General features: G+C 44.1%; 1 protein-coding gene across 2 annotated transcripts in view; it reads right to left on the reverse strand.

Annotated features, from left to right (window-relative positions):
• Window positions 1-1,169: 1,169 nt before the first annotated feature.
• RGMA (repulsive guidance molecule BMP co-receptor a) overlaps window positions 1,170-20,349 on the reverse strand; it is a 30,659-nt gene continuing 11,479 nt past the window's right edge. For both annotated transcript variants that reach the window (XM_087941313.1, XM_026709436.2), the window contains 2 exons: window positions 6,435-6,946; window positions 1,170-5,875 (listed from right to left, as the gene is read on the reverse strand). In XM_087941313.1, the coding sequence (XP_087797439.1) occupies window positions 5,162-5,875; window positions 6,435-6,946 (1,226 nt within the window). In that variant the 3' untranslated portion in view covers window positions 1,170-5,161. The remainder of the gene's footprint in view (window positions 5,876-6,434; window positions 6,947-20,349) is intronic.

Raw genomic sequence — 20,349 nt, forward strand, 5'->3', positions numbered from 1 at the left:
ACACCAGTTACAGGGCCATCAATGCTGGAACCAGAAAGCCTGAATACAGTGCTGTAGAGCTTTGGGTTGTAAGAATTGGAAGGGGGTCAAAAGAACTGAATCCACCTGAACTTTAGCCCAAATTTGCCTCCCATCAATATGCTGGATGAACACTGGGAGTGGTCTTCCTTGCACCAAGGGATCTGTAGAGAACAAGGCCAGGTCTACCACCTGTTTCTGCGTTTTTATCCATGATGCCAACTTGAATTCTGGAATTTGATGCATAGTCATGGATTAACTAATATTAATGTGTATTTGTGACAAAGGAATTTGTCACTGTCGAAGTGATTTCTGATGTAAATATGTGGTTTATAAAGTATGCATTAAATTTTTTCTATGGTTAAGCTCCTGTAATTTGGATTGTTATACAATGAAAGTTGAGTTTTTCAAAAATTGGAATTTCCGTCTCTTTTGTTTTTCCCAATAGTTGTTATCCTTTTGGACATCAGGGACCACCAAACTCATAATTTTAAATCCCACGGACCACTTATATGAATTTTGACTGACAGTGGCTTGCTGACATTTGGTGGGAAAGTCGCCCCCATATTCCAGAGCTGCAGTAGTCTGCTCCTCCACCTGGGTGCACTGGCCTGCTATGGACTGGAGGAGGTGCTCCGGGATGACCAAAGGGCCAGTCCTGTGACTACTGCAGCTCTGGAATATGGGACCGACTTTCCCATCCCCCCTTGCTTTGGAGGTTTGTGGTTTGGGGGCGACATTTCTCTGCGGATCACCAAAATTTTCTCGTGGACCACCAGTGGTCCCTGGCCCACCGGTTGGTGACCACGGATGTAACTGATGGGGTTTTTTTTTGTTTGAAATTGTGTTGAAAATATTGAAGAAATTTTTTTACTTCAGTTTAAAAGCCTGATTCTAGATAGTGAAGACAAAATCTTCCTCAGTCATTTCTTCTTCTTCTTCACCTCCTTTTTTTTATATTGCTTGACATTTCCTGGACTTATTTTTTTTTCTTTTTGCTTCTGACATCAAATTGATCTCTTCTCTGAAAAGTATCCCAGCAGTTTGAAAAAGATCTCAACGCAGGAATTTGAAATTAGGCCAAAAGTTATATATAACCTAGGCACCTTCCCCATAACAAAATCTATTCTAAGTGAAAGCTGATGACACACTTTTTAAATTTTTTTTATTGATCTTCAGTTTTCTGAAGTTGGTAATTATTTTGGCAGCAAGGTGAGCTGGGTTTTACAGGGAACTAGCCAATTCAACAAACACATCAAATGTGATCTGGTTCATACCATTTTTTTCACCCTAAAGATTGCATCAACAGAAATTCGGGACTGTGTTATTGGGAAGAAAAAGAAATTTATTTGCATTTTTTTATTCAATAAATAATTTACAATATTTACATCACAACACCCCATACAATTTCCACACACATGCAATAAGCTGGAGAGGGAGGCAGTGTGTTTGTTAAACGCTTTCCCTGTTTTTATTCAGATTTTCATTCAGAGCCTCTTGGGTCTTCATAGGCTGAATTCACTCAGAAGCCAAAATATGACTGAAGATAATACAAAATAAAGTGCTTTGTTAACAACTAGAGGGTTAAGAAACAATATTCCAACACCTGGGAAACGGTTTTAGAGCTCACTGTAATCAGAGAAATAAGTTGAGGGAAATGGAAGATGACAATTGGTTAAGAAAAACGTCCCAATTTGTTAAATTTTACTCTTTCCAAGAATTTTGATTTATGAAATGCTAAAATGAAATGCCATTTTGATAATAGCCAGTCAACTTGGATTAAAGTCCCCCTCCTCCTGTAGTGACATCATTGGCAGGGGAGTTATAGGAGTTGCAGTTAGCAATATGGTTTAGCAATTTCATATACAGTTTATCCAGTTCCCTAAATGCTACTTTGGCAAAAAGACTTTTTAAAAAATCACACTGCATTTCTTCTGTCACAGCTTGGAAGAATTTGAAAAAGCTGGGTGACTTTTGTGTTAATGGGTTGTGTTTCAGAACTGAATGGAAATGGGTGCCATAGGTTTATCCAAGCATGTATGAATTATGAAGGCAAGCTGATCTTCACTCTTCACAGTCACTCATCCCCGGGATCTACCTACCATCTAGGATTTTTCCTCCAAGCCAACTTGCCTGAAATGCCACCTAAATAGGGTCAATGGTGATAAATCCTGGTAGCCAAGCACTGTGTGGAGAATATTCACCGCCTCTCTCCCAGCGCCACCAGGCTCTGTAATGAAATGAAAACTATGGCAGCCAACCTGGGACACCTTATTGAACTAGTACCGAGTCAGATATCGTATCTTTCTTCTCCAAATATATTGGGGTATCCACCGTAAAATCAAAAAGGCCACGGTAGGAATAATCTGTTTGCACAGAATGTCACCTGTGTTGTGATTTCATTATGAGTGCAATTATACAGTGATTTTTGTGGTGTCCTTCTAGCTTGTTTTGAACACCTACGCAACAGTTGGAGATGGTCCATCAAGAGTACAAGTTTGCAATCACTCTCAGAGCAATTGCAGTTACAACTTTAGAAGGTGGAAGATTGTAAGCATCTTGGTAGAGACAATAAAGGAAGTCCTCGACTTACAAAAGTTCATTTAGTGACCGTTCAAAGTTACAACGGCACTGAAAAAAGTGACTTACGACCATTTTTCAGTTACAACCTTTGAAGCCTCCTCATGATCCTGTGATCAACACTCAAGAGGCTCGGCAACTGAGCCCCAAGGTCATGGGATCCCCTTTTGCAACCTCTTGACCAGCCAAGTCAAAGGGGAAGCCAGGTTCACTTAACAAGCCGGTTAAGAACTTATCAACTGGAGTGATTCACTTAACAACGGTGGCAAGGAAGGCCATAAAATGGGTCAAAGCTCACTTAAAAGATGTCTCCCTTAGCCAAAAAAATTTTGGGCTTCATTGTGGTTGTAGGTCAAGGACTACCTGTCCTGTGGGATGAACCATTCACATGACATTCTGACCTGGACTTTCTAGACATCTGAAAACGTGGGAAGAGAGCACCCTGTCTCCCCTAGGACCCTCTCTAAATGGCCCCAATTTGGTTTCCTCAAACTGACACAAAGCAATGGAGAAGACATTCATGTCCACTGGTGAACCAATCATGAAGAGAAGTAATAAAAGTATTCCTTTTAATATTTTAGGAAGCAGGCAGGGGAATCCCATCTCTTTGCTAACTCACGCTGAACCAACACAACACTCTATGCATCATAATAAGCAAATACCTGCATCCGGTGGCTACACCCTTGTGTTTCTTTGCTGAATGCGTATTGCCCACAGTGAAACTGGGATGAAAATGGCAGTCAGACAGTGAAAATTGGCCCAATGAACTTGGATTGTTCTTGGTAGAAACAAGTCACTGATTTCTCCAAGAAGCATGTGAAAGCAAGGCTTTGTGTATATCTATCTGGATGTCCTTCTGCTGGTGTGGTGGACAGATGCAGTTCACAATTTGGGAGCAGACTGAGCTCACTTTCAAAGGTTTCCCTAAAACTTGCAGGTTGTCAATATACACAGCAAACACACCCACCTGATATGTCCCCAAGAATGGGAATACACCCCCTATGGTGTATTCAAAATAGACAGGGATCCGGATCAGTTTTAGGATGGGAGACTTCTCATCTGGCACCTTGACCTAAACCCAACATAATGATTCAGAGATTCCTTAGCTCAGGTGTTGCCAAAGAAAAACCCAGAACTAAAGAAGCTGCATTTTGTAAAACGGTATTTCCAGAATACTGAGGCAGACCTTCCACCTCCACCTTCATCCCTCAAATAAAACAGTGGCATTGTTTATGAGGCCTACCCACCTTGTGGGAAATGCACAGCCCAATTTTTTGCATAAATTGCCGGTCAATTTGGAGTGAGCTTCCTAACGATTTATGATTATGACCTATGACCCAATACTTGTTTTTTATGCTATACGAGCTTTTGCACCAGAGACAAATTCCTTGTGTGTTCAATCACACTTGGCCAATAAAGAATTCTGTTCTATAATACAAGACCTGATTGGTAGAGTAATGCCACCAACTCAGCAGGCAGCCTTCTGGGCAGGGGGAGTGACCGGAGCAACTCACCATACCCTCTGCAGAAGCAGAAAGGAACATGTCATTGGAGAAGAAGGTGTAATTGCAGTCTGAAAACCAACACCACTGAAAAAGATATTCCAGCTCTCCTATGGATTGGCATGGTTTGTTTTCCAAAATGAAAGACTTGAGGATTATGTAATCCAGAAGATTTGCACCTAGAGGTGGCACAGACTGGAGTTATACTGGCCTAGTTCCCTAGCTTATTTTCCTAAGTACCAGAACAGGAGTGGACAACGAGTTTGAAAACAGGAGAAGCTTTGTGATTCTCGATCCCGGCCCAAGAGTTGGAAAGAAACACAACCTGCTCACATTGCCCATGAAACCAGGTCATCCCTCCCGCTCCTTCCCAGTTCATCCTCTGCCAAGGTGAAAGGAAGCCATTTTCTATGAAGGAGACCGAAGTAGAGCGAGCGAGGAAGGAAACGAGTTTGTAGGGGTGGCGTCTGCCCAGAGGCGGCAAAGGGACAATCCAAACCTTGCAGACTAGTTCCACGGCACCCACTCAACCAGCCAACAGCAGCTGCCAGCAGCTGCCCAAGCCAAACTGGAGAGAGGCGTGCACCAGCAGGCTCCCATGCACAAGGATGCAACTACGCGAGCCCAGTTTTCATGAGTAGGATGCAAAAGCAGACCCCCAAGGTCATGGGACTCGCCTATGTCTGGCCCACTTAGAGAGTCTTTGAACGGTCTTCTGTAATCTCCAAGCACTATATGCCCGATCCAGGAGCAACAGTTCCGGTTGCCTCTCCAAACACTATTATACAAATGCCGTCGCCAGTGAAAAAAGGCATTCAAGAAAAGTGAGAAGGAAGGGCTCTCCATCATCTGTAGCAACTGGAGGAAGAAGAAACGTGGCTGATGGGACCTCTGACAACCCTTCCACATGGAGGGAGATTTTGTTGACAGGAAGATCCAAAGTCATGTTTTCTAGACGTACCTGGGTCAACACAATCCCCAGTTGCCTCAGTTTCACACCTGCCCCAAACTATAACAGCATTCCTTGGTTTTCCAGCTCAACCAAGTGTGTCTAGACCAGTCTACAAGAAAAGGGATGGATTTTGATTCAAGCAGAGAAATGCCAAGAGTGAAAGAAATAGAGCCATGGAAAGCTCAGAGGTGGCCATACCACCTGACTCCAAGTCTCGTGTCCTTTCAAACAGGTGAAGCTTGTCTTTGTTGGAGTGGAGCATCTTGACGTCTTCAAAAGCATAATAAGCAGCAAGTGTGAAGTTGACATCGCCGGTTGTCAAGAGATCAAAGACACAGGACTGGAAGTACAAATCCTCAACTGGAAGCTTCTCTTTGCATTTGGCTGTGGCTGATTCATAGGTAAACACCTCCGGTGAAGAAGATGGATTTGAGCCTTTCCGGTGAGGACGGTTTTCAGTAGCCTTTGGGGTGGAAGGGAAGGCATGGAAGTCTAGCTGCTGGTTAAATGGACAACCCCGGAGGCAAAGATAGAGGCCCTGGTTGTCTCCATCCTCCACAGGTTTCACGACCTCCTCTGGCATCCGGACGGCAAAAGTGAGGTAGCGACCGACTTGCCTCACTACGATGGTGGTGCCAATGTACTTGGCCTGGATCTCAATGTGTTGGCCAGAGACCTTCTCTGTGATCTTCAGACTGTTGGCACCATGCTTGTCGCCACCATTCTTCGAGCCATCAGCAAAGGCTGCTGGGAGTTCATCCATCTCTGCCTGGTACACTTTTTGATCCACACACTCCTGGAAGCTCTTGAAAATGATAGTGAGCTGGTGGGAATGAAAAGCAAAAGGTTACTGACATTGACAAGACGATCTAGATCTGTTCATCACCCACCCATGTTTGTTGTACCAGGCCTCAACACTCAATTTCTTTCTTCTGCTAGTTGTCCTAACATATTTTTAATCTTAGCTTAGGGATGTGATCAATGATTTTATGATGCCATTGAACTGTGGGAGGCCATTTTTTTCCATTTGTTTAGAAATGTTGGATACCTTTAAAGAGGTATACAAAAGAGGTATACAAAAGAGGTATACCTTTAAATACCCTTTTGGTTCTAGAATCCCTCCAAAGTAGGGAAAATTGCTCTTATTTAAATATTTCAGGGAGGCCTAGAGAGTGAAATGAGAATTCTGAGCCTCTGCAATTTTTCTTAAATCCCCCAAACAAGCAAGTGTTAGACTTTCTTGGATCACAGAAAGATGACGTGGAGGCCTCCAGAACAAGCCAACTCAATTTCGGTGAGAAGTCAAGCAAAATAAGCTTTCCCAAAATGTCCACAAGAGGGCAGATTCCCCAAGCCATGCTAGACTAGGGGGACATTCCTACCTTGGTGGTGGCCGTTGCCAGGGAACCAGGCAAGACAGGAGTATTGGTGACTTGCACATTCAGGTAGTTGTTGTCAATGAGCGGCCAGGCCCCTTGGATTTTGCATGTCTGGAAGCTGTCCGAAAATGTCCGCAGGTGGGGGTCTCCAAACAGCCCACAGTGGGTGTAGTTGGGGCGCAAGGAGTGTTTGTGGAAGCTACGTTCGTAATGGCAGCTCTCGGGGCTGTCTGAGCGCTCCTGGCTGTCGCCCCGGGACAGCGGGGGGAGGCGAGGCTGGGAGGTGGGCCCATCTTTGGAGCAGTTGTGTTGGGTCATGAGATCATCAATGCCATGGACTGCAGAGTGGTAGAAGAGGTCTCCCCGGCAGGTGCGAGCCGTGTGGTGGGTGCAGAGGGCATAGGCGCGCAAGGCAGTGCAGAACTCAGGAGCATCCTCAGCGGCTGGGGGCTGCGTCCCCGAAGTTGCGGCTAAAAATTCGGAGTTGCACTTCATGATCTTGCATGGAGACATGGCTAAGAGAAAGAGAGAGAGAGAGAAGAACACACCTGTTGGAAGTGTCCAGTGAGACTTTCTAATCTACCTGTACAGATAGCCATCAACTTACAGCAGTTCCAATAAAGGAGAATATTTGTACTCAGGGTTGAAGTGAGGGATTCTTGGTTGGTGTCCGAACTTGGTTGTTTTCTTGCAGACGTTTCATTATCCGAACTAGGCAACAGCATGAGTGCTACATTACCTAGTCTGGGTCATGAAATGTCTGCAAGAAAACCAGCAAGCTCAGAGAGCACCAAGGAGGCCATAGTTCTCCTCCTCCTCTTCCTCCTCCTCTCTGCACACTCCATTCCCTTCTAGCACTGATGACATTACCTAGTTTGGGTAATGAAACGTCTGCAAGGAAACAAGCAAGCTAAGGACCTTTCGTTACAATAATTCATTTAGTGACCATTCAAAGTTACAACTGCACAAAAAATGTGACTTGTGGCCATTTTTAACACTTTGGAATGTTGCAGCATCACCCCAGTCACACGATTTACATTCGGATGCTTGACAACTGATTCATATCTATGACGGTTGCAGCATCCTGGGGTCATGTGATCCCCTTCTGCATCCTTCCGGCAAGCAAGGTCAACGGGGAAGCCAAATCCACTTAACAACCGTGTTACTAATTTAATAACCGCAGGGATTCACTTAACAATGGTGGCAAGAAAGGTCATAAAATGGGGGGAAAATTCACCTAACAAATGTCTCACTTAGCCACGGAAATTCCATTGGGTTCCATTGTGGTCGTAAGTTGAGGACTCCCTGTACTGAGTTCCTTGCAAAGCCCTGAGCACCAAGCAAACCAACTTTCTTGGTTAAAGATGCACAATTGCAGCCCTGCATTCTAGACCAGGCTTTAAGAGGAAAAATGGAAAGTCACTAAAATTGTGGGGATTTGCAAGGGAATGCTGGGAAAGACATTATCCTAAAATTCCTGATCGGCTCTCCTTTCTTTAGAGTTAATGAGCTTGCAGGTTTGATATGTAGGTAGTTTAACACCCATCCCTCCCCTAAAATGAAATATCCTAGGAAATATTAAAAAGGCAGAATATTTCCCCTAAAAAGAGAAGTAGAAACTCAGAAGCAGAGGCTCAACCCCCACCTTTGTTAATAGGCAGGCCATTAAGGCCTGGGGCAGAGTATTCTGCATAACAAAGACCTCTACCCATCTCACCACCTGGCCTGGTAAGTGTCAGCTTTGGAATTCTTATTCATCGCTGCCACATAGCTTGAGAAAGTGGGAAGGTGGTGATTTTTATTGAGTAGTTCTAAGTAGACAAAATAGAATTCTTTTGTTAGTTCAAGGTCAACGAGTGTGGCACAGGAAAAAAGGAGTTTACTTTGGGATTGGTTCATGTGATGTGATGATGAGAGAAAAGGGGATAGTTTGTAGTTTGGGACATTATGGGAAGTCTGGGAAACTTTTGGATTCAGGATTCCACAGATGTGCCAGGTGCTATTCTAATAAAGGTACTTTTGAGATTATGCTTGTCTCGGAGTTACTGATCGGAATGGAGGTTCCCTGGAACGCTGACAGTAAGATTGCATCAGCCAGCACTCAGGTGAAGCCCTGTGGTCCAGACAAAGCCTACAAACTTAGCTAAGACCCCTGCCCCTGGGACTCTGACAGCCAATGGGATAAATTTCTTACATAGGAATAGGAAATACTAAGGTGGGGCCCAACAGAGGGTATAAAACAATTGCACTTGCACCTTGTGCCTTCTTTTCTTGCACACAACATCTTGAAGCATGTGATTGTTCTTTTCACTTTGGAGCTACAAGCCAGGTGGTCCTGTCCACCATTAAACCATCTTTCCAAACAGCCTCCATGTTTCCAGTATCTTTTCCCCCACTTGGAACTGAACCCAGAAGGATAATTCTTTCAACAGATAAAATAAAAAAATAAAATAAAACCACTTCTCTGTTCAAACAGAGGCGGGGGGTGGTAGGTAAAAAAAATTGGGAAGAGACCAGGAGGCGCTGCATAAGGCCCATAGAGGGAGGTATCGCTCTACGGATTTTACAGATTTCAACAGAAGGAATGAATCTTATAATATGCTTTGCCGTTTCACTCATCTCTCCATATAAGGCCAAATTTCCAAAGGCAGGTGTCACGCATAAACTCAGCAAGCGTACGAGGGGGGAGTATGCCTCGGTTCTACCGAGCGGGAAAGAGATCAAAACACAACCACAACCAAATCCTTTTCTCAATGTTGCAGACAGTGAAACCCTTGGGAGCCCAGGTTGCATCAGACTCAACAACTTCTGTTTTCCTGGTTTTCAGATCTGCTACGCATGCAATTGGGCTGGGTCTACTACAATTCCCAGGCCATACCTAGGAACCTTTTCAGCTTGCTACAAAAGATGATTTCTTGGAAGATTGTTTTCCAGCAACAACTAATCATTTGGAGTTGGGTTATTCTTTTATGAGCCTAATAATGCCCTAAAATGCTGTTCTCTCTGCACCAACTGGTCTTCTGCTAAAGCTACCCAACTTAACAGAATAACAGAGTTGGAAGGGACTTTGCAGTCTTCTAATCCAACCCAACCGCCCAATTCAAGCAGGAGATTTTCTATACCATTTCAGGCAAATGTTTATTCCGTCTCTTCTTAGAAACCTCCAGTGTTAGAGAATCCACAACTTCTGGAGACAAGTCGTTCCACCAGTTACTTGTAGTAACTGTCAGGAAATTTCTCTTTACTTCTAGGTCGATTCTCTCTTTGATTACTTTCCATTCATTGCTTCCTTTCTTGTCTTCTGGTACTTTGGAAAATAGGTTGACCGCTCCCTTCTTCCTTGTGGCAGCCCCTTAGACGTTGATACGCTGCTAGCATGACACCCCTGGTCCTTCTTTTCATTAAACTCGACGTATATTTTAGTCTCCAGTCACCTAATCATTTTTGTTGCTCTTCTCTGCACTCTTTCCAGAGTCTCAACAATTTTTTTTTAATATATCATGGCGGCCAAAACTGGATGCAACTTCACTAAGATCTTAGATTCAGGGGAAAATCCATCTACTGATGAACCAAATAATCAGACAATCTTATGTGCTGGAGTTCAAAAAAAAAAAAAAAACTCCATAAAGGTTTCTACTAGACTAGCTCAAAATAATTCAAGGAATGAAACAAGTATAGCAATAGCATTTAGATTTATATACTACTTTACAGTGCTTCACAGCCCTTTCTAAGTGGTTTACAAAGTCAGTGTATTGCTCCAACAATCTGGGTCCTCATTTTACCCAGCTCGGAAGGACAGGAGGCTGAGTCAACCTTGAGCCTGGTGAGATTCGAACTACTGAACTGCAGGCAGCCAGCAGGCAGCAGAGGTAGCCTGCAGTACTGCACTCGTAACCACTGTGCCACCATGTCTCTTCTTCATGGTATGTCTTTAATTCACAGACATGGAACCAAATACAGTTCGTTTCACACAACATGTTTAACCAGGTTGCTTACAAACCAAGCAGTTCCATTTGCATCCACCACCTGCTAAGTTGGGTTTTCGGCCTTGGGGTTTTTTTGGGGGGTGGTGTGACTCCAGCCCACTCCGTTTGCGATTCAAAGGGCTGGATAAACTCAGAGAATGTGCTGATGAGATAAGCATGTTAAGCACGTTGTGCGATTCTATCCTTAGAAACCATAATTGGACTAGAATTCACTTTAGAGAGCCCGGATCATCTCCCTTCCTTCCCTAACTTCCTGGGCGCCCCTCCACCCCTTATTCAGCCAAGATTTGGACACGGAGCAACGCTGAGCTTTTTCTGGCCGAGAGCCTGTGCAGCTGCTGTTGGATTACGTTCTGTATCTTTTCCTAGCACAAATGCTCTTGTGACTAAGGCATTTTGGCCAAGAGAGCAGGAAGCAAAGTTCACATTGCTTGCAGGAAAGATGTTGAGACTCTAGAAAGAGTGCAGAGAAGAAGGACAAGGATGATTAGGGGACTGGAGGCTAAAACATGGAAAGAACAGTTGCTGGAGTTGGGTGTGTCTAGTTTAATGAAAAGAAGGACTAGGGGTGACATGATAGTAGTGTTCTAATATCTCAGGGGATGCCCCAAAGAAGAGGGGGTCAAGCTATTCTCCAAAGCCCTTGAAGGCAGGACAGGAAGCAACAGAAGGAAACTAATCAAGGAGAGAAGCAACTTAGAACTAAGGAGAAATTTCCCGACAGTGAGAACAATTAACAAGTGGAACAACTTGCCTCCAGGAGTTGTGAATGCTCCAACACTGGAGGATTTTAAGAAGAGATTGGACAACCTTTTGTCCGAAATGGTATCGGGTTTCCTGCCTCAGCAAGAGGTTGGACTAGAACTCTGTTCTCCTGTTATTTGGGCAAGGATTCAGGAGGAAAGGAGCATGAAAGCCAAAGAGTAAGGCAAGGAAATCTCTGATGACAACTGACTTGTCACAGTTCGACAAGACAAATCTTAGCCCGGAGAACAAAAACCAGAAGTGAAGACAGGCTGGGGAGCAGTTTAGAATTACCACTGCAAGGAACAGTATCCAGCTGTCCTCGATCAGGCTTGGAAAAAAAAAAAAACACTAAGCAGGATCAGACCTGATTATGTCAAATGAAATGGTTAGTACTGCTATGTACAGGTAATTCCTATAAGTATTTGTAGAGGGCATTCATTTTTTTAAAAATAGATATTTATTATGTTTTATCAATAGGAATAAAATACAAAACAGAAAAAAAAAAACCAGAAAAGAACATACATCCAACAGTAACAACAACAAAAGGAAAAAATGTTTACAAAAAAGAGGAAAAATAATAATAATAAAGACCAAACATCCAACATTAAACATAAAAAAAAGTCCATCCTGACTGGATGCTGAAATTTTTTTAAAATAGTAAATCCTGATAAATTATCTTCCCTTTACATAACGGGTCTGCAAATAGTTACAAACTATTTAAACCATGTAAATTTTTCTTAAATAGTTATCACATTGCTCTTATTATATTGCTTTAGCATTTTTTTTCCCAACTCTTTTGGGGTTGTTAATAAATCCGAAAGTTTTATTTGGAGCATCCCGTCCTGTGATCAGGCTGGAAAAAACACCCTGCACTTCCCTCCCTAGCAACTGAGCTACCCCCCTTCTCCCCAGCCCCCCCAAAAAGTCCTAGCCAAAATACTTCTGACAGCAGGCAGTGCTGGCAGAGCTCTGGAAGAACACTCAGTTGAACAGTAGCCAAGAAATCTCTTGTTTGTTCAATTCCGCATAATCCATTTTCCATCGACTCAGAAATGCATTTGGGTTCCAGCCACGGATGACTTAGCATAGGCTGCTTTGTGTCTGCTGCTTGGAAAAGTAACACAAAATGGGTGTGGGGGGGAGGAGCAATATTCAGGAGGTGGGGGAGGCAAAGTCTGCCCTGGGCCCAGAGTTTCCCCAAATAATTGTCTCTTATTTGCAAGCAACGTGAAAGTGTTTATATATACAGGATGCAATTTTGCACACGCACGCCAATTAAAAATGAAACTGATACGGAACACGATGTGTGTGTGTGGGGGGGGGGAATCTTGAGCATTTCAGTTCTTATTCGATTTTATCCCTTTAAAAGCAGCCAGATTCTCGTCCTTTTGGTTGATCCGACAATCTGCTCGCGTTGGCATCAAATGCTGATTTGCAAAGTGGCTCTAATTGAATGAGCCTCTCCGTTCACAGGCAACGACGTTCATTTGTTTAGACACCTACTCTCACAGCGAGAAAAAAAAAATCACATTACAGCTTTGTAGATTTTTGTGCGTGTCAATCACAGTCACCGTACATTGGATGGATGATCTGTGCTGAGATTTGCAAGCTGGCTAAGCAGTTTGTCTGGGGGAGGGGGCTGGGGTGGGGGTGGCCAGGGAATAACCGTCAGCAAAACCAGACGAAATGATGCAGCCAAAATAAGAGGAAGCCAAGAAAGGCTACACAGGCATCCTCAGGGCGCAATGCACAGGCAAGTCACAGGATTTAGGTAGAGCTTCTCAGTCCTCCAGGTCATGGTTGTCCCAAAAAGTGCTTTTTTTTTCCAGGAAGCAACTGGACTTTCTTGTTTTTGCTTTTGAAGACATTTTGTTTCTCATCCAAGAAGCTTCTTCAGCTCTGACAGGATAGTGGGGAATGGAAGGATTTATATTCGTTGCAGACAGCTGGTCATTTGCATCCTTTTTAGAGAGTCGTTGAGGCCACCTGGAGGTTTATCTGTGTCCTCAGGGTCACCTGATAGTGCAAATGGTTCCTTAGAGTCTGCAATTTTTTCCTCTGGAAATCCATTCCTACTCCCACACCAAAAGAGGAAAATATTACAGGAACCAGGAGCATTACTCCGGTGACCTTGAGGAGATAGATAAACCTCCAAGTGCTTCAACGACCCTCCAAAAGGATGCAAATGACCAGCTGTCTGCAAGGAATAGAAATCCTTCCACTCCCCACTATCCTGTCAGAGCTGAAGAAGCTCTTTGGATGAGAAGTGAAACATCTTCAACAGAAAAACAAGAAAGTCCAGTTGCCTCCTGAAAAAAGCATCTTTGGGTAACAGAATTCATATATTCTGAGTGCAGAATATTCCCTGGATCACAGAGTATCTGTAATCTTCCTTTCACAAAAACTAAGACATCTTTGACATATGTCAACATTGGCATCCACTAAGACAATGGGTGTTGTGCAATCAGCATGGATAGAGGGCGGGGCCTCAGCCATACAACTGCAGCCACCATCTTGATTTTTTTTGACCCACCCATATCCAGACAACCTTGCATTCCACTAGCCCCATTTCTTCTCTATTTACAGATGAGAAAGTGTTAACCCACTGCATGCATACCTCCAAATCTTTGACTACACATCCCAGTGTCTACAGCAAGGGTGGGTAAGAACGAGGGATGCTGGAAGAAGTTAGCTGCAACATTTGAGGCTTGTATGCTAAGTGCCCAATGCCTAAACAGCACATTTGCAGCTAAGCTGTGAATTTCCTTTGCGGGGGGCATCATGGCCACCAGGCTTTGCCCCCCAGACCTGGCTGAGTTCACCCCATGGGTAAGTCCGAGCAGATAGGTGGTACTTTCTGTTACAACCAGCCCATTTCTTCAAAGGCAGAACATAATTTGTTTAGCAGCACATTATGGCAACAGTGCAAATTAGTTTTACAGCATGTTGTACCAGAACTGTGGCTTATCTCTGATAAACTTGGGGAGTTTTACAGCCTGAATCCACCCTCTCTGTGTGTTGCGGAGAGGTGTCATCACAGCTGGATTTGAAATTTGACATTTATTTATTCAGTCAATTATCAACAGCATAAAGTAATAACAAGAGAGATAAAAGACAGCAATTACAACCAGGATCTACAGGGAGATGTGGGTGCAATTATAGATTAGCAACTGCAAAATAAATCAAATATGGTATATACTCTACGCACCCATATTATAATACTACATGTAAAACTAATAAAACTAAACTTTAAAAAATACTGTATGTCCTGTAAAATGATTAGGAAATAACTAAGCAAAAGATTAATTAAAAATAAGGGTGCTTAATTGTTTAGCCAGTGTTTCCTTATTATCATTGCACAAGCAGCACAAAATTCTGCTACTGCACGAATGGTGGCTGGATTTCAGTCCAGGAGAAGATGGTGCATGTAGAAATTATCTGATCTGCCTAAATATCCCCTGCCTTTGAATAGGGAGGGCAGAGCTGAAAAAAGAGAGCCCACCTCTCTCACTCATTCTGGCCACTCTAGGCTGAAAGGGAATCCCTGCTTCTTAGAGGCCTTTCATCCTCTGGCTCTCTGACCTGGGAATAGCAGCCCACTTTAGATTAACAGAGTTGGAAGGGACCTTGTAGGTCATCTGGTCCGATCCCCTGCCCAAGCAGGAGGCTGTACACGGCCAAAGAAGAACTGAACATCCCGTCCCTCTGGCAGCACAAAAGGTGGTTGGGAGGGCAGAGCAGGTCCTGCAAAACTGATCGAACGAAGGGAGAATTGCAAGCGGAGGCAAAAAGCCCTGAAACAGCAGCTCTGAAAAACTGAGGACAATGGGAAGAAGTGTCTATGGAGGTTCTTGGTCATCCAAGTCCTGGTTTGTCCCAAAAGTGCTTTTTTTTCCCCCAAGAGACAAATGGACTTTATTGTTTTCTCTTTGAAAACATTTCACTTCTCACTCAAGAAGCTCCTTCAGCTCAGAGCACCTTTGGAGACAATGCCGGCTGGGGTCTCTAGCAAAGGAAGAAGAGGAAAAAGGCCCATAAAAGGTAAAGGTTCCCCTCGCATAAACGTGCTAGTCATTTCCGGCTCTAGGGGGCGGTGTTCATCTCCGTTTCAAAGCCAAAGAGCCAGTCCAAAAACGTCTCTGTGGCCACATGTCTCCGTGGTCATGTGGCCGGCATGACTAAATGGCAAAGGCACATGGAACGTGGTTACTTTCCCACCAACATGGTCCCTATTTTTCTACTTGCAATTTTTTACGTGCTTTCAAACTGCTAGATTGGCAGAAGCTGTGATACGTAACGGGAGCTCACTCCGTTACGCGGCACCAGGGATTTGAGCCACCAACCTTTCTGATCGACAAGCTCAGCGTCTTAGCCCCTGAGCCACCAAGTCCCCGTCATGAAAAACAAAGCAGACCCCTTTTGAAAGGCAGTAGGAGGGGCACCATGCAGAAGTGTGAATTAATAAGCCAGATGAAAAGTTTTCCAGGCACGGCATACAAACAGGATTCTGCATTAATAAATTGACAACAGAAGGCAAGGGGGAGAAAACTTCACACAGGGCCCAACGGTTGAGTCAAGCACCAAAGGAACCGCTCAATTCTCCGTCCAATTTTCAGGGCCAGAAATTGGATTGGACAGCTTTTTTTTTTCAAATTTCTCTCGGGGAAAGAAAAATCCTTCAACCACTTCTCGGTGACCTTCAGCGCTAGGAGTTTCCACCTGAGGATTCCGCCATTCCTCCCGCCTTGGAGTCTTTTTTTAACGGAAGAACAGAGCACTGCGGAAGGGACTGTGCAAGGAGAGTGATAACATGTATGTGCTCTCCTAATTAAATCCGAGCGAGAGTGTAAGATTTTGCCAAGAAAAGAGAAGGCAGCATAGATAGTTCTCGACTTACAACAGTTCATTCAAAGTTACAACGGCACTGAAAAAAGCGACTTATGACTGTTTTTCACATTTATGACCATTGCAGCATCCCCATGGTCATGTGATCAAACTTCAGACACTTGTCAACTGATTCCTATTTATGACGGTTGCAGAGTAGTGTCCTGGGGGGGGGTCATATGATCCCCTTTTGTGACCTTCTGACAACCAAAGTCCACGAGGAAGGCAGATTCGCTTAACAACGTTACTAACTTAACAACTGCATTGGTTCATTTAACTACTGGGCCAAGAAAGGTCATAAAATGGGACAAAGCTCATCTAACAACTGTCTCGCTTAGCAACAGAACTGTTTGGGGTCAATTGTGCTTGGAAGTTGAGGATTTCCCGTAAGTGATTAACCAACAGAATAGTGTTTGCTATTCTTCTTCTATTACTCTCCTCCTTTTTTACACTTCTTCTCCTTCCATTCTTCTCCTTCTATTCTTCTCCTTCTATTCTTCTTTTCCTTCTCCTCCTTCCCCTTCTATTCTTCTCCTTCTTTCTATTCTCCTCCTTCTCCTCTCCTCTCTATTCTCCTCCTCCTTTCTATTCTTCTTCTCCTTCCCCTTCTTTCTATTCTCCTCCTCCTCCTCTCTATTCTTCTCTTCCTCCTCCTCCTTCTTTCTATTCTTCTCCTTCTCCTCCTTCTATTCTTCTCCTATTCTCCCCCTCCTCCTCCTCTTCCTCTTCCTCCTCCTTTTGTCTTCTGTTGACATTTTGCAAAATCTGACTTTCCCTCGTGTAGGGCGACCCATTTCCAAAACCACAAAGTTGCCAGGCATGAGGGTCCTCTTGAGCTTGAGAAGGGGTAAAGGGGTTTCTTTTCCCATCTGCCATCCAGGACACAACTTGACATAGCAAAACTGGACTGGGAGAACGGCATTCGCACAGGGTAACCCACAGTCTCTGGAGAGAAGGGCTGCTAACAAGCAACATGACAAATGTGGGTCTTGAAAAACTATCTTTCCCTCTACCGTAGACCCAGACAAGGCTCTCCCTCAGGGACCCACACGTATGTCATTCCTCCCCCCACCCTCTGCAAGGCTCTACTCACCCCACACCAATGCCCAAAGGCTAAAAGAAACATGGAAAGCAGCTGAAATCAGAAGACAGATATCCCAGAAAGTTTAGCGCATGTTCTAAATGCCTGGCAAATCATTCTTTTTTTCCAAATGGAAAAAAATCCAAATGGATTTGGACTGCTCCGATTTTGTGGTTTTCCAAGCAGCTTTTGATCCTGCCCCCCATCGAAGGAAGCGTCAGGTAGAGATCCAGACATTCACAGGAACGGAATTCACAAACTGGGTTTGAGAATTCACAAACCTGGTTCGGGTTTTGCAATAAACTTGGCCCACGTATTCTAGTCCTCCATTTCCTTCATTTGTACATTTTAGTGATGTAATTCCTGGGGGCAGGATCACAAAACATGGGAGGGCTCCAAACCAAAGGGAATGGAATATAATGGACAAATATGAGATGATATGAATGTATGAGTATTAAACAGTGGTTGCCAACCAGCGGGCCGGGGACCACTGATGGTCCACGAGAAAATTTTGGTGGTCCACAGAGAAATGCCCCCCCCCCCCCCAAAGCAATTAATCCAGGCTGCGTGGGAACTCAAGGCTGCGCCACCCACATGGCCTGCGGGAACACAAGGCTTGCGTCGCTTGCACTGCGAACATGAGGTAGTGAGGGGAGGGGGGAAAGGGAGGAGGGAGGGAACTTGCCCCACTCGCCCCACAAGCCTCGCCTGGCCACCGGGCTGCTTCTTCCCGCTTCTTTCTTCTTTCTTGGCTGCATGAATGGAAAGCAGCAAAACTCTTTCTCTCTCCCCCAAACTCTACCAGAAATGAGTCTTTGGGACTCTGCAAAGCATCCTGCTCCAAGAGGCTGCACCATTCTGGCAGTTTGGGGGAGAGAAAGAAAGACTTCTGCTGCTTCTGCTGCTTTCCTTGCATGAAGCCAAAAGTCTCTCTCCCCCCGTCCCCAAGAACGGAGTTGGAGACGGTATCCTGCAATCCCAAATAAAGAATGATCAATCGGTAGGAAAATGGGGTGGGGAACTTTCCTGCAGACTTTTAGGGGGGATTTTCCCAGGGTCTCTGGTCCGCAGGATTTAAAATTATGAGTTTGGTGATCCCTGAGGTCCAAAAGGTTGGTGACCCCTGGTATAAAAGATGGTTGTAAATATGTATATATAGATAAATGTAACTAGAAATAATATGCAGCCAGCACTTATACTAATAATATAAGGGAAAAAGGAAATGAACTGTTATGCGTATCGCTATACTATAGCTTGTATGGCCAAAATGATGGCCAAGAAAGTCACACTGGGTTCAATTGTGTTTAATGTTTATTCAATAAAATTTATTGTAAAAACAAATAAACATTGGGAGGGCTTCAGGTCTCCACAAGCTGCACACCCCAATAGAGGTAATCCTCAACTTGTGTGACTGTTCAAAGTTACAACTGCACTGAAAAATAGTGACTCGTGACCGTTTTTCGCACTTATGAAAGGTGCAACCTCTCCAGGGTCACATGATCAACATTCAAATGTTTGGCAACTGAAACTGTATTTATGGTGGTTGCAGAGTGTCCTTCTTTTGTGACCTTCTGACGAGCAAACTCAATAGGGAAGCCAGATTCACCTAACAACCATGTGACTCGTTTACCAACTGCAAGGATTCCCTTAACAAATGGGACAAGCAAAGTCCTAAAACGGGGCAAAATTCACTGATTGCTAATTTCACAGCTGTGGTTGTGATTCCCTTAACAAAGGTGACAAGTAAAGTCACAACATGGGGGGGACATGCTCTCTTTTCAAAAAATGTCTCGCTTAAAAACAAGACATTTTGAGCTCAACTGAGGTAATAAGTGGAGGACTCTCTCTCTATAGAAAGCGACACTTGTCTTTCTTTTCGATATTTCTTTTATTTCATCACAAACACTGTGGTTTTCCTTTGGAAAGCTCCCATCCAGCTATTGATTGGTAAAGGCAAACTCAAAACAGGTAAATCTTTTTAAAATAAAAAAACCTGGGGAGTCGGCCGCATCTGATTTATTATTAAAATGAACTTTAAAAGACTTTGAGTTCTTTTTCAGGGAGGGGAATGAAAATCTCTCTTCAAGGTGGCTGTTTTGCTACCGAATTTGCAGCATGACCTGAGGGAACATTGGGGCCCCTGGAAAATAAGGATTGCACATGCCCCCCCCCACGCCCCCCCCAAGCTGCATGCTTCGGGGCTAAACAAAACCTCCTTTCTCACACAGGTGTGCACAGGCTCCACCAAGCACTTGCATATCAATCAGGACACCCAGGTGAGCCTGCCCTGTTCCAGGTATTCTCACAGGACTCTGCATGCTGCAACTGTTTTTCTTTTTTTAAAAAAAAATTACTGGCACGGAAGGTTTCCTGGTTGGAACTCAAGCCTTGTTTGGATCGTGCAATGCGCAACCTTTCGCTTGCTGGGCCTCTCACATACGCAGGCCCAAAGGCATACAGGAAAGAGCCTTGGGCGCATTGCTCTAAATAACAACTTGAACACACAAATGAAGCGCCTGCCAAAATCTTGTTGCATCTCAGGCGCTGGTGTCAATTCCAGAAAAGGGTGTGGAAATCAGCAGCTGAAAGCAGGCCGCTTTAATCCATGGGTTTCATCAACAGTGGAACATCGGTTTTGAGAAACAGAGAGGCGGATATATGATTTATGGGCGGGAGAATCCATTTTGGATTTCTCTCGATACTTCCAGGGAGCTGTGAATAGAGAGATGACATCTCCCCTTGGCTGTGCCTCACATTCTATTGGAGCCCTTTCCTTCCACCTTGGTTAAAACTCACTATCTGGATTTGTAGAACATGGAAAAAGACTAGGTGAAAATGGGGAACCCAGCCATTACATGTAGATGGAGCAGCTTGCCCTCGGAAATTGTGGGAGCGCCATCACTCGAGACCTTCAAGAAGAGATTGGACTGCCATTTGTCAGAAATGGTGTAGGGTCTCCTGCTTGGGCAGGGGGTTGGACTAGATGACCTATAAGGTCCCTTCCAACTCTGATTATCTGTTATCTGTTATGGTGCCTGAAACCATATTATAGGTATCTGTTTGAACCCTGTGCAATATATATAACCACTATTTGTTAAACCACATCTCGGAATTATGATGCGTGAACACAGCAAGTGAGATATTTATAATAGTTGAAACATTGCAAGATCCATCTGCTTAGCTGAAAACACTAAAGACCAAAACGAATCTGGTAGGCTGG

Source organism: Pseudonaja textilis, chromosome 13 (assembly GCF_049901715.1).
Source record: "Pseudonaja textilis isolate UNSWEBS1 chromosome 13, rPseTex1.2, whole genome shotgun sequence".
Classification (NCBI taxonomy): Eukaryota; Metazoa; Chordata; class Lepidosauria; order Squamata; family Elapidae; genus Pseudonaja; species Pseudonaja textilis.